The sequence below is a fragment of the Neolamprologus multifasciatus genome, chromosome 22 (assembly GCF_963576455.1).
Source record: "Neolamprologus multifasciatus chromosome 22, fNeoMul1.2, whole genome shotgun sequence".
NCBI lineage: Eukaryota > Metazoa > Chordata > Actinopteri > Cichliformes > Cichlidae > Neolamprologus > Neolamprologus multifasciatus.
Window position 1 is genome coordinate 12,786,311 of NC_140459.1, and position 13,807 is coordinate 12,800,117.

The 13,807-nt window shown below is 42.5% G+C and overlaps 1 protein-coding gene and 1 long non-coding RNA gene across 7 annotated transcripts in view; one reads left to right on the forward strand and one right to left on the reverse strand.

The window, feature by feature from the left end:
• Nucleotides 1–13,807, forward strand: part of LOC146493076 (uncharacterized) — a 423,488-nt gene that overhangs the window by 86,776 nt on the left and 322,905 nt on the right. The window lies entirely within an intron of this gene.
• LOC146493077 (RNA-binding motif, single-stranded-interacting protein 3-like) overlaps nt 1–13,807 on the reverse strand; it is a 307,462-nt gene that overhangs the window by 43,288 nt on the left and 250,367 nt on the right. For all 6 annotated transcript variants that reach the window (XM_085148672.1, XM_085148676.1, XM_085148674.1 and 3 more), the window contains exon 9: nt 5,849–5,955. In XM_085148672.1, the coding sequence (XP_085004798.1) occupies nt 5,849–5,955 (107 nt within the window). The remainder of the gene's footprint in view (nt 1–5,848; nt 5,956–13,807) is intronic.

Sequence of the window (13,807 nt, forward strand, 5' to 3'; positions counted from 1 at the left end):
TAAAACGATAAATATGCCCTACTGTACCCACAGTAAAATCCCAAAATGTAGCACAGTGACAGATGGCTCCAAACTCATGAAAAAGCCATAGAGTATGACTCAGTTGTTTCTTTTTGTAGTCAATCATTAATTCAAGTTATCAAGTTTAGCGAGTTGTGAAGAATTATTTTGCATTAATATCATTTCAACTGTGCTCTAGGGTTTACAAAATGAATTATACTAATGTAGTCTCAGTGAAAATGTGAATGCATTTTATCATGGCAATAAAGCAGCTTTTTTTTAGCATATTATGTATGAAAATGCATGTATGCAAAATTGTGTTTAACAGAGTTAAAAATGTGAGGACAGCCTACACTAGCGGTTTCAAAGACGTCACCTGTTCTTTCCTGTTACAGAAGTGGTTTTCATACTTATTCTGACATCTGGGCGCCCTTCAGAAGCTGAAAAAGTTCACAACTTTTCAACTCTCAACAACAAGAAAAAGGTGGAGCAGCTAAAAAAACATGATCTAAGTTAAATTTTAGTCTAATAAAAGACAGCTCAATAGCATCAACTAGTTGTGTTTATTTTCTTGTGCTTAAATCATATTTTGAAAGCCGTTTTCAAACATGCACCACAACCCTGAGGCTTTCTAGACATTACCCTGCATAAAAGAATGAAAATGTTTGGCATACATTAGCCAGTCTTTACCCTGCCAGCTTTCTAGTACAAAATCTGTCCAAGAGCATGGATATGGAGGAGTGCAGATAAAGTTTGAGACCATGTGAACTTCCTTCTGCATGCAACCTCAGGCAGCTCCTTCGCCTAAACTGAGCTGAATATTTCTAGTAATTAGGACCCAGCTCATCTGATAAATCTCTTGCCGTGTACTGCATAGGAGTAAGGGCAGCTTCGTCTCGATTCTCCCAACGTTTTTTGGTGTTCATGAAAACAGCTCCACATCCCCACTCCGTGCCCCAAGGATGACCCGCCAACCCCTTCCAAAAACCACAGGAAAACCAAGTCGAGTCATCGTCTCTGTGTCCTCACACACGCACACACACGCTGACCCGCTCCCTCCCTTAATTTTTTTGCCTGCTATACACACATTTGCTTCTTCTGCCTTGTGGCTACACACACAAACACACACAGGGACATCTGTCAGGCTTTCACACAGACTGGAAAGCCGGATGTTTTTTTTTTCATCCACACTCATTCCCCTAGAGTAGGTGCTTGAGAAGTGTGACTTTGAAAGTTTTTGTGTGTGTGTGTAGGAGTGTGTGTTGGTGTAAAAGAGTTAGGATGTGAAGAGAGAGAGACAGAGAGAGAAGAATGAGCACCCATGGCGCTAGGCGCATGAATGTGTGGTGGAAGAAAAAAATGCAGTGACTAATATGTTTGTCAGCATGAGACAGCGAGAGACAGCACTTTCTAGACTCCCACTTTGGGTAGTTTACAAGAAAATCTGTCATATATTTCTCAATCCTCACCACCAGCCACCCTGCAGCACTCAACCCCTTGTAACTCCTGACTGATCATGCAATGTGTTCCCTCTCTCTTAGTCTCAGTGAGTCACTTGCTCTTTCTCTCTCCATATGTTGCTGTGGGATCTGGGAAGACTTCAAACACGGGAAGAGGAGACAGTAGACAAAATGGAAGAGAAAGAAGCTGTGAGGAGGGAGTGTTTAAATATGGGTGGAGGAAAAGGGGGAAGAGTGATTGAAAGCTAAAGATGTCGGTAGAGTGAGATCTATACTGTAGAAGGAGAAGGTAGAGAGACATGTCGGAAGAGACAGTAATGGATGGCGTAGGCTGTTGCTTCGCTTCATCTGTCTGCCACAGGGAGCGGAGTGAGGAATGGCCTCAGTTCTGATAAACAGACTAACATGTGATGGCCATCTCCCATCTCCCCTGCCCACAGCTGATCAATGACCACACAGAGGCACACACATGCTTCTAAGGGCCATCCACTTTATTCTAAGTGTAAATGTACGCAGAATGCACTGCAGTATCACAGTTTTAGATCAACCAGACTTTATCTGCAGGTGATCTGAGTTGCATTGTGATCAATGTTGGCTGTAATGCTTTCCAAAGTAATGCATTACTGTAATCGCATTACAGTTCTTCAGTAATGCAGTCATTTACCAGAATTACTGTACTAAACAAAGGTTCATTACAAATTTCTTCTATCAAAACTGTTTGTTTTCCTTCAGTTGATTTCGGTTTGGGTGCAGGGAGGAAGAAAACGGTGGAGGGATGTACAACTTTTGAGGACTGGAAATACTACAGGAAAAGACAAGAGCACGGTGGTAGAGTGCAGAAACAACTGCATTATACAGCTAACACAACACGGGCTCTTTGCAAACATCTGCACAGACAGCGTGCTAACAAAAAACTAGCAAAGAGCCCAGAGTGATGTTAAAGCTGAGTGTTTGCAGACTCCAGTCCAGCAGCCAGAGCCTGAACTTCAACTGGTAACAAAGGCAGTCAAGCATGTAGCACTGTAGCCTCCATTTCTACCTGTATATGTTTCTAAAGAAGAATCAATGTGGCAATTGCTTTGAAGTCCCTTTAGGTTGGTTTTCAACTTTGCTTTACGTTCATATGTGAACACTAAAAGGAAGATCACATGTGTGCCCTCAATTATACAGGGATTTTCATCTGCATGTGGAACTGTAGCCTAAGATTTAACTAACTTGTAACTATGTGACAGTACATTTTGGGTAACGCTGTGAAGTAATAAGAAAGTAACGTTACAAGTAGTATAACTAATGACTTTCTCTCGGAAATAATCAAGTAACAAACAGCATTATTTTTAAGAAAAGTAACGAGCACCGTATAATGCCCATACATACCTTTCCTCGACCTAAGATCTGCCATGAATGATGATAAGTCTGTCTCCCAAATTTGTAAGCAACACTGTATAGCAAAGTCAAGATTATATAGGTGCCTGTTCTTACCAGATATAAGCACAAAGGTCTATTATTAGCTCTCAACATCAGCATAATGTATCAAAGCGAATGTTAGGTCAGCAGTCTGCATCATGTTGCTGTTGTTTAACCTCTATATGATGTCGTCTTTACATAACAAACAGTCGTTTTCATATTAAACCACCTCATTCTCAAATACTTTTTTAGCTGGTCTGAGCTTAAAATAGAAAAACTAATTACGCAATCATGCTTTAAGACAATACAAGAAGATATCTTTTTTAATTTACTCTCATTTCTCAAGTCTTTTTCAGAACTGATAAAACAGGGTGGCATTTCTAAGATTTCCAAACTTAAAGTTTGACAGAAAATGAAGTAAAGCACAAAGGTGTCTTTAAATGCCACAGAATGTACACGGAAAAATGCAGTTCACAAAAAACTGGAGATGAATCAATACAAAAACCAATTATTTTTTCTCAAGAGGCTTTAATACTGGATGCATGCAGTGGGTGTAAATCTGCAGAACTTATTTTCTTGGTACAGGGTTCTGGGAAATCTGTTGGAGTGAAATTATGTTCAAACACATAAATTTGACGAGCAGCTTTAAAACAATAAAAACTAAAGTAAACCGAAACTCAAGTCTCCCTAAACCCACATTTATACCTCACTTTTTGTGGATTGCGGAGGGGAGGAGAGGGTTATGATGCAAAGGAAGGTACGGGACGAGAATAGTGAAAGTTTCATGCTGAGACACTTACAGCATCTTTTTTGAATTGAATCTGGAGGACAGAAAACTAAGTAAATATTCTTCTTATGAGCTTTTAGCTCAGCCTCTGGCTGAACTCAGAATTCTTAAGAAACTCTGAGTCTCTAGTTTTTCCTTTTCCCCTCAAGTCTCTTCTTGTTTAAAAAGCCCTGAGATACGCTGAAAACCCAATCTGCTAAAAACCCAATCTGCTAAAAACCTGCACTACACTAATTAGCAAACATATTTGTCCAAAATGTTCATTTTTAGTGCTGTAATTTTAAAAGTGTAGCAATTAAAGCACAATAATAATCACAGAGAAATCCACGGACCTGGTGAAGCGAATTAGTAAACATATTTTACAGGCTAATATATCACGTCGAAGGTCAAGTGTGTGCACTGTATGCAATGCAAAGAATGCATTATGGCAAAATGAATAAATGTTTGTGTCTATTTAGGCTGCCTGTCTCCTTTAAAAGGAAGCATCTGATCACTCCCACATACACAGTCATCTCACTTTACCTTAAGTCAACCGAGCTGACCCTGCCAACCTGTCAATGTGTGGGCCTGAGGGGATGTAGCAATGTGATTTAGGTGAAACACGCTTCATTGGTTTATAGGTGTAAGGTCTGCTGAACATGTGATGGACAGACACAAACACACACACACACACACACACACACACACACAGAGCCTGTGTAGGGAATACTCCACCTACGTCTTGATGCATGCTCAATAATTCAGTGAAGGAAATCCCGGAAAGTTGATTCTGTTCATCTGGACGAAGTGTTTTCAGTGGGAGGAATGTGTCCTCACTCGTCCAACCGACTTCTTCATTCTCAGCTGACTGCAGCTTTCCTCAACCTTATAAATAGTTCAGTTGCATAACCACCAAAAGTGGCACCATTGACTAAGAGTGAGCTATGAGCTCAGTTTCATGATTGTTGTCATGACCATTGGTCGATGGCCATGATAATTGTTCAGAGAGTTGGGGAATGGCTGCAATTCAAGCTTTGTAACACAGTGAAAGATGTAGTCATGGCAAAACACAGAAGAGCTACCTCATCCACCTACAGGCCAGTGGCTATTCCTTCAATGATGAGGACGTGCACACATCCTGGGCAGGTATGGCTCCTGGTTTGAGCGGGGAGTAAATGAGGCCATTTGAATGTGGAAAGGGAGCAACCATCGCTAAAAAGAGGAGGAGACAATCTTCTGACAATCATGAATCTGAGCTGAAGAGATCACTTGGATGAGAGATGAAACTGTATCCTCCACCTACTTCTTCACACATACTCACAAACTGCGTCTGCAGCACACACTAAGATGTATGGAGAGTTTTTCTTGAAGGACAAACATTCCATCTTTCCTTGTCTCCTGTAACTTGCAGTTTCAGCACAATTGTCAGACTGAGCATGCGCAGCTGCATGTGTGTGTGCATTCTCTCTCTTCTATATAGTCCCGTCTAAAGCAGTCGCGTACTTGTCTCCTCTGTTCGTCCTTTCCAGTATATCCTGTTGGTAGTCTAAGAAAAGATTTTAACCTCGTCTCTACATGTTACCATACCGTTTCCAGTTTCAGGTTTCCCAGCATTCTGCTGTATGGTGGAAATATATGCGCTCAGTGAGGCTTGAGATGCAACTTACATGACAGCACATATACATCTGGAGACAGTTTGATCGATATGTGGGCTATTTTTCTTTTCTTTTTTTGAAAACATCTCCATACATGATAGTGAATACAAATGGCAGGCGGTAATACTTTACATACTGCCAGATGTTGTAGCCAACTTCTTCTGATCCCTTGTGAGCAGGGTGGAGCCATTTCTTAGAAATACCATTACCTCAGATGGTCATCTAAAGATGTGGTGCTACAGTAGTTAGTGGAGTGTAAGTGAGCGGTGTTATTTTGTCAACTCATCCGAGTAGCAGCTTATATAGTTTTTAGCACATTTACTCAATTTTATTGCCATTTTATCTGTGAATTTAGCTTCCAAGTGAGATAAAATCTATCTATATATATAAATATAGTTTAAATCACCAACAAACCTAAAGGAGGTGTATGTAAAGAGAGGCATTTGCTGAAGAAATCTTTATGGGATTTACTATTTCATGAATTGTGCTACATCAAAACCCTGTGGAAGATTTTTTTTTTCCAGTTGCGAGTGAGAACAATAAACACTGGCGTAACATCTTACCTCGCCTTCTCTGTGCCACGGCCTTCCATTCTGAGGGTACTTGCTCTGGCTTTGGCGTTTCTTCTGCCCTCCGTCGGCAAATTTGCACAGCAAAGGCTCCGTGGGAGCTGCAGAGAGAGGGAAAAGGACAAAATCATGTTAGCAGAAGTGCACTGTGCGACCTTTCCAAAAAGAAAGAAGCCCTTTTGAATTGTGTCCTTTGTCTCTGCTTCTACCACTGCATCTCTTTCTCTCTCTCCCCCCCTCCCTCCGCTCTGCCTTCCTATGGAGCTCCTACACAAATTCCCAGTCCGGTGATGTTGGCAGGCCCTCCCTATCCTTGCAAAGGCTGGCAGCCTATGAAAGAGCATCGCAAGGTATTGTTGAAATAATAATCACCGTAATCGCTCTTGTAAATACCTCTGAGATGGTAACACAGGACCGCTCTGTCAGCCAAAGCTTATTTCTAGAAGGCGTTCCTGTTCCTGACGCATAATCCCTCCGTGTTTTACTGTAACAGCCATCTCCTCTTTTATTTGAAATTTTTATGTCTTTTTCCACTCAGCAGCCATCAGCGTGAGCACCTCACTGGGGTGCATGGTTTGAGAAACAGCTGATATAGACGTTACTGTGCTGTTCTTGGTGCAAACACTAGGGGCAGGTTAAGGGTCCCCGAGATGAAACCGTTACAGAGGATTGACAGATGCTCTAACTTCAGAGCTGGCATCAGCAGAAATAAAGGATGGCTTGAAAATGAAGCAGCTGTTTTTATACACATTAAAAAACAAAAAAGAAAAGAGCCCTACTGAAGAGCGACCTCGTCTAAGCTGTATCTGCATCAAAAGCCTTTTGTATGCATAATTACCAATGAAAGGTCAATGAAAGTGTTGCGATAACCTAAGCCTGTGTAAAGATAACTTGTGAAAGGGCAGTTTCCCACACTCGTGCTGCAGGTGAGCACCTAAAGAGGGAAAAATTGGCTCAGGCAGATGACTTTCCTGATGAGATAGTGCAGAGAGGAAAAGCAAATCTGAAGACAGTCAATCTGGAGAGAAGAAGAAAGAGTAGGGGGGGGAAAAGCATGAGAAATGAGCGGCTCTCTTGGCTGGGGATCTGGGGGTCTTCACAGTGTCCGTCCCCTTTTCAGTCAGCGTCAGAGAGATCGGAATCTCTTAAGACACAGACTGGGGAGATGAAACAGGGGAAGGGAGACAGTTGTATAAACAAGCAGAAACACAGGAGTACAGAAAGCGTAAAGAACATGAAACAACAAAAGGAGAAGATGGTGAAAGAGATAAGGGAAATGACTGACCAAGAGAATTAGAGTGTGAACCTAAACCAGGATCAAACCCTGGGGCAGTTGTACAGTTCAGCAAAAGTACAGTACACACAGAGCCAACAAGTTTGTCTAAACACTGAACCGATGCTGCTCTGCACCTGGTGGCTTAGGAGAGAGCTGACGGCTCTCCTGTCAACGCATTCACATTACAGGCCTGGCAGCTTGTGACACGGAGGCTTTGTGACGACACTGGCCAATGATGGGGGCTGTCTGCAGGAGGCTGAGCAAAGGGACCTTTCATCACGCCATGTCAGAGATGACACCGAGAGAATTGTTGATGCTTTAATCTCTACTCCCAGATGTTAGAGGTGCTTTGGGTCCTGATAATAATGCAGCATCACAAGACAGGAGAGAAAAAGCTTCTGTCTAGACTGACAAGGCAGTGACAGCCATGAAACAACCTGAAGTTTAGTGAGCTCATGACAAGCGACTTTGTCAGGCGATAAATTGATAAAAAAAAAAGAAAAGGAAAGGCCGAGGCGTTAATGAGCTAATCAGATTATTTGCTTTTGCATTTAATTTTCTCTCATGCCAGGAATGTTGCTGCTGAAAATGTGTTTTTGTTAGTTACAGGAGATGTCTGAGATGCAAATGAGATGAAGGCTGTGGAGCTTACGGACGTGTGCCTGCATTTATGTGGCTAAAGGGGTACTATGGGGCTAAATGCATGCAAACAAACTCTGGAAAAACAGCAAAAGAAATTTACTGTGTTTCTGTGCTTTTAGGGTCCACTACAGCACCAAACTTTTCAGTCAGCCAAAGAAAAAGTAGCAGGGAAGGGAGAGCGCATGAGACACTACAGGAGAAAAACAACAAAAGCTCCTCCAAACCTCTCCTTTGGCGCTGTGGGAGATAATTAGCTATTGGAGAAATTTGGAGAATCTGACATAGAGCACGCTGACGTTCCCCCAGTGACTACATCCCCAGTTCCCACAGCGAACTAGCCCATTTGTTTAAGACTCAAGCCCAAGATCAACAGCCTCGCACCACCCCGCCCTCCCTGTGAACACACTCACCCTTCTGTAGCCCTGAAACGCACACCCTCCTCCTGCCCTTAAAATCTCTTTGCTATAACCTTTGAAAACACACAGAAATAGCCAAAGACACATACGCAGAATGGAAGCCAGTGCCAGGCTATAAACCTTTCTAGACCTCTCGCCACACGGCGTCATCCCTGGCACGGCCCAGAACAAACTGGGCCACCGACTACGTTCCAGCTTGCTGATCCTGCGTCTTTAAGGTAAAGGCTTCGAGTAATGCCTAATTCACTTTGGCTCCAGAATATGTGTTTTCGGGGGCTTCTTGCTATGAACTAATTTACTGCCCTTTTAATGATTCGACATCATGGGAAAAAGACGAAGTAGTTTTGGTCAGAGGTCAACAACTGCCGCTAACAAGGAGCTCCGTGGGAACCCCTAATTGTTTTTTATGTGGGTTGCTGTAGGAACTGGTAAACACGTTAATGAGGGGTGGCTGCGGACATGCGCACATGTATTATGGGCTTTGAAATATGCACACCAACACCGACCACACTCATGCACGCACATGAAAGGGGAGCAGTTTAGTGAGAATAAGATGCCTGTGCTGCAGCCTCATTCGATCATAGCCTTTGCTCAATCATGCTCCTCAATGTGCATTTGGCTCTGAAAAGATAGTCATGGCATTCTGCTCATCAATAGACGCATTACCGACCAACAAAACGAACCAGCAGAGGCATGGAAATGCACTTGTGTAAATAACAGCGACAATAGAAATCTAAATGAAAGCTTGTTGAAATTTTCACTTATTAGCGCTATGTTCATAAGCAATTATTGCTGTTACAGTTGTTTCCTATGGGACTGCATCTGGTCGAAATCAGCTCTTTGGCTGCAGACGAGCACAGTGGCTTTTTTCTCTATCTAGAGACAAAGAGCGCTCGTGCGCTCCGGATGGCTTGTAAAGCCAGCTGAAAAACATCTTGATCTATGAATGCAAATCAGTACATGTATTATAACACGTCAATTTCGGCCTGTTGTACATTCATTTGGTGCTCTGAATTGGACTGTACATCTGTTTGGCCTGAATGGTGAAATCAATGCAGGAATGCTCCATAGTTGCAGAGGGGCTGTGTGAAAGGTTTTGCTCAGTGAAACAGCCAGCTTTTCACCATCAAGACAGTTACAAAAGAGGCCTCTAAGAAGGGTTTGGAGTCAAACTGCGCCGGCCTTGCTTTGCTCCCAGAGTGTCCAAAGCAATAAAGAGGGCAAACAGAGGGAACTGTTCAGCCACTTGTACCAAAATATGTCAGCCTGAAAAGATTCAGTGAAAGCAAGCTCTCGACTTCTCAATGACAACTTTAACTAAAGGTTCCTACGGGTCTCAGAAAAGTCTCAGGAAGGCTCACTGTGTTTTACTGCAAGGACATGTTAGGGGAGAACATGGAAAAGGCAGAAAGAGGACAGGATTTTATTGGAATTCTGCTCTACTCTGATGCTGCTCGAGGGGATCTCTAATTGGATCAACAACTGTCTGATTCCCTTCAGCCAGCTTGACCTGTCTGCCCAGACTGAGGAGGCTGTGTCTTATGGGGAAGAGAAAGAATAAGAGTGGGAGTGAGAGAGAATAAGAGACATAGAAAGGCACAGAGGGAAACAGAAGGCGTTAGAAAGGGACGCCATTCTGGAGAGAGATAAAAGGATGCTAGAAAAACATGACAGGTGGATAGGACAAGCAGGGTCACAGAACAAAACTATAGCAGTGCGGCATATACGTCGCCATTGTCAGAGTCAAGCAGACAGCCTCAGAATGGCTGCCAACCTAGAAGGCAGGCGGGAACAGCTTTCCTACAGGGAGGGCTTTGACAGATCCCAGTCGATAGCTCTCACAACTGCCATGCTGGCCTTGCATCCTTCAGCATGGAAATGAAGACAGTCTGCCAGGCGTTTTGCTGACAGGGACGGCACACATGGCTCAATGACACGGCCCAATAAATGGAGCCGGCGCTGAGAGGAAGGCATGGCAGAGAGCGACACAAAGAGGAAAGGGAGATAGATGGAAGGACAGATACAGTGTCATAGACAGACAACGAGACAAGAGGAGATGGTGACAGAAAGAGACAGAGGGGAGAGATTCACCGAGTTTAGAAGTGACAGGCACAGTCCAGTTTTCACTCTTCCGATCCATACTGTATAGCTCATCTCTTTGAGTGGGATGAGCATAGGGAGAAGGATGTCAACAACAGCTTGCTTCTCATCCTGCATCTGCTACAAATGCTCAATGGCTATTGATCAGTGCTTGCTTAGACTTCCATAGAGGGCTTCTGCAGCACGCCATGCAGTTCTGGTCTGAGATGATATTATGGATTACGGGAAGGGAAATGGAAGGAAGAGCCCTGCATGCGGGCGGTAGAAGCCTGATCGATGAGCTATTGCACACTTAACAAGAGTAATGTTACGTAGGGAGTCTCTGACATGCTAATCCATCTCTCACTCTCTTTGTCCATCTCCCTCAATCGCATTTCTCTCTGTCGTAGTTATCTCCTGTCTGCATCTCTCACTCCCTTTCTTTTTCTCTTTCTTTCTTCTGTCTATTCATCCATCCATCCATCCACTGCAGAGCACCGAATCCAGACCAAATTTAGACAAATAAACAAAGCTGATGGATGAGACGACCTCCATGTAGGTCTGGCACTGAGTCAGTCTCTAACAGCGCAGACAACTCAAATCGACTGAAACCATCTCGTGGTAATGGGAATACAAAATGCAATTGCCAAGGAATATGCAGAAATCAATGCGAAATGATCTAACAGAAAGGTGAACAATACTCTGCTTAAACACTGAGTTGTAATTATTTTAGCAGCTGAAAATATGGGTTGAATATAATTGCACTTCAAGTACTGACTCTGGATTAATCTGCTTTTGCATTAAATTGGAGAGCCACAAGTGCAGTGCAGCGCCAAACAGGAGGAGGGGTTTCCAGCTGCTCGCTGACTCCTGGGAGACGAGCTCTGATGTACCGGTGTAACGAGAACTTCATTTTAGCTTAATCAGCTAATTCCACTTGCTATTCCCAACACTAAGGTTGCCATGGTGAGTAAATAAATTACTAGAAACAACAAGTGCAGACAGAAGTTTGTGAGTGAGTGAGTCGAAGTTATGCTTATGTGTGTTTGCCAGCTCTAATGAATGGCTCACAATCCTGCATCCGTATATTGAAATAACATTTATACAGGCAGACAGTCCCCACTGCATTCGGTCCAAATGGCATAGTTGAGTGCTTCTGGGTCCTGCAGTCAGCTGCAATGTTTAAGTGGCGGTGGCAGATGTTTCTAATGTTAAAGCCACACAAGCTGCTCTACGCTGCCAACATCTTTGTTTCTGCACTAGGTCTCAATATCACTACCAACTTTATACAGCTGGCCAGGGTGGCAATTACAGTAAAAGTGGCCACAAAAAACGTAAGAGCAGGGTCTGAGATTAAAATGACTATTTGTAGAGTGGATCTGAAATAAGATCCAAGAAAATACACACCAGGCAACTTAAGCCAGTACTTCAGATAGATAAATCTATAAGTGGGAAAAATAGACTTTGGTGTTAAGGATATTGATGATGTGTTGTACTCTTCAAAAAGCTACATCACTTGTTCCCCACTGAACTGAAGAAGCAAGCTTTGGAAGAACAGACTAGATTTATTTTTCAAATAATTTATAATATGCATGAGAATCTTCTGGGTCTGGGTTTTTAAAGATAAAGTTTTCCACTGGCCTGTATTGCCATCTAAACTGACTTTGTATGAGATACCCAGCTTTGGAGACATCGGCTGCTGTGATGTCTACCTTTTTTTGGCTATAATGTATGAAACTCAAAGCACTAGTAAGCCGGTGTGAGAAGTTTCATAGAACTTTCAATGAATTCTTCTTTTAGTTTTTGCATCTGCCAATCAAAACTAACATTACAGCTCAGCCGATGAAGAATGTCATTAATGTTTACATTGCAGGTAGGCTACAGTCCCATGGGCCTAGTGACTGGCTAGCAAGCATTTGGCAACCAATGACTGTGAGGGAGAAATGTGTATTGCCTGACTAGATGTGAGTGGTTGCTGGCAATCGCTATAAAACTGAATGCTAAAGGCATGTTTGCACAGGTCTAGAGACTGGTCAGCAACCACCTGGAAACCATGTGCCCTAAAATCAGTCACAATGAAGTGCACAATGTTACATGGAAAACCTCATTGATTTACTTTGGTTGGTTTGGTTGTCTGCAAATACTTTCAAACTACTTGCGAAGGAGTGTTGAAAATGTGCAACATACGAGACCGTTCGTCTGCAAAGTAAAAGTTGCACCATTTGAAATGTGTTGATTTCAAAGGCACACCTTTTACTTTAAAGGTGAATGCTCTCCATTTCTAGTTAGCATCATAATTTTCCAAGTTTTGCTACAGCTTAGAGAGTAAATGGGGAGTTTCTGCAGACAAGTTGGCATCTTCTATGCAAACTACGGGTGACTGTGGCAATCTGCAAGTGACCAAAGCAATCAGAAAGTTGTGGTTTAGGAACCTCTCTGTGTCACCAGCAACTACTTTCCAGCTGGTTCGGGAATACACATTTTTCCCTCACAATCGCTGGTTGCCAACCATTCTCTTGGCTGGTTAACTCTTCAGTCACACTGTTGCTGGGCGTAGTTTTGGAATTTTCTAGAATAAACTGTTCACAACAAAGATTTCTGGATTTCTGGTAAATAAGGTTAGCACGTTGGTAAAGCATGATTTTTTGAAAGACATTTCAACAAAATTTTTAAAATGTATTATTTGGTACTTCTGGCACCATGTGACAATTACTATTTAAATGTATTATATTCAAGAGAAGAAGAAGACATCTGTGATAACCTTAACACTGGGCTTCACAGTTTAAAATATTTTAGATGGATTGACAACACTACAAGCCTCAGGTCAAATATGTACAATTGATTTTAGGGTAAACGTTCCCTTTAAAGGTTATATGGTTATATCGGGATAATAATTCTTTATTAAAACTTTCAGAAAAAGATAAACAATAGCATTAAAATATTAACCCAGCCTAAAAATGAACATTTTAGGGAATTAATAAATAAGCCTTCACTGGCTTGACCTTGTGGTGTGAAACAAGTTCTGGCCTGTGAAACTGCCCTTTTTTGGCTGTGGCAGAAGGACACAAGAGAAGTTGTTGCCGGACTTTGCCTGTGGGGGTTGACTTGTGCTTCTACGCTCTGTGTCACTGCCTGTGTGGGCAGACAGCGAAACTAGCTCTGTCCCTGTTAGCAGAGTATTATAACACTGCCAACGCCTCCAGTGACCCGTGAAAACTCCCATCTATAGAGATGAATCATACAGCGCTTTGTAATTCAACTGAACTGCCCATCTACCAGACCTACAGCAAATATTTCTCAGTATATATGACACTGGATCAGAATCAGAATAAATCAACTTTAAGCTCTGACAGTACGCCTTAAAATGTATCATATATTCTATTGTTCTGTGAGGGGAGGTTTGAGTCTCTTGTGAAGGCTTCATCACTTATATCTAGCATTAACATTAAGCCTGAATGCATATTAGCATCTTACTCAGCTTTACACACCTTTCCTTATCATATACAGCAAAATGTAGGTTTATTTATCAAGGCGAGGTTT